This window comes from Penaeus monodon, chromosome 20 (assembly GCF_015228065.2).
Source record: "Penaeus monodon isolate SGIC_2016 chromosome 20, NSTDA_Pmon_1, whole genome shotgun sequence".
NCBI lineage: Eukaryota > Metazoa > Arthropoda > Malacostraca > Decapoda > Penaeidae > Penaeus > Penaeus monodon.
Window position 1 is genome coordinate 43188932 of NC_051405.1, and position 313 is coordinate 43189244.

Consider the following 313-nt stretch of genomic DNA (forward strand, 5'->3'; position numbering starts at 1 on the left):
GAAACACATATGTCTTATGCATAACATTTCGACGATTTGACATGAATTACCACGCTCACATTCCACCCTCCTTATCCCCCCTTCAGACATGCAGATCAGCACAGTTGTGGCGATGGCGCTCCTGGTCGGCTCGGGAACGGCCTGTTTCATCACCAACTGCCCTCCAGGTGGCAAGCGGTCCTCTCCCTCGGCACAGTTGGGTAGTGTCCGCACGGTAAGGCGGCACAGGAGCTCTCAGCCTCAAAGTGCCAAGCTGGTGTCGTTGGGGGGGGTTAGTTCTGTACTCGTAAAGTAGGGATAACAGTATATTGTG

The 313-nt window shown here is 53.7% G+C and overlaps 1 protein-coding gene across 1 annotated transcript in view; it reads left to right on the plus strand.

The window, feature by feature from the left end:
• LOC119586082 (oxytocin-neurophysin 1-like) overlaps nt 1-313 on the plus strand; it is a 3396-nt gene that overhangs the window by 1737 nt on the left and 1346 nt on the right. The window contains exon 2 of the mRNA XM_037934782.1: nt 87-214. Within this exon, the coding sequence (XP_037790710.1) occupies nt 89-214 (126 nt within the window). The 5' untranslated portion in view covers nt 87-88. The remainder of the gene's footprint in view (nt 1-86; nt 215-313) is intronic.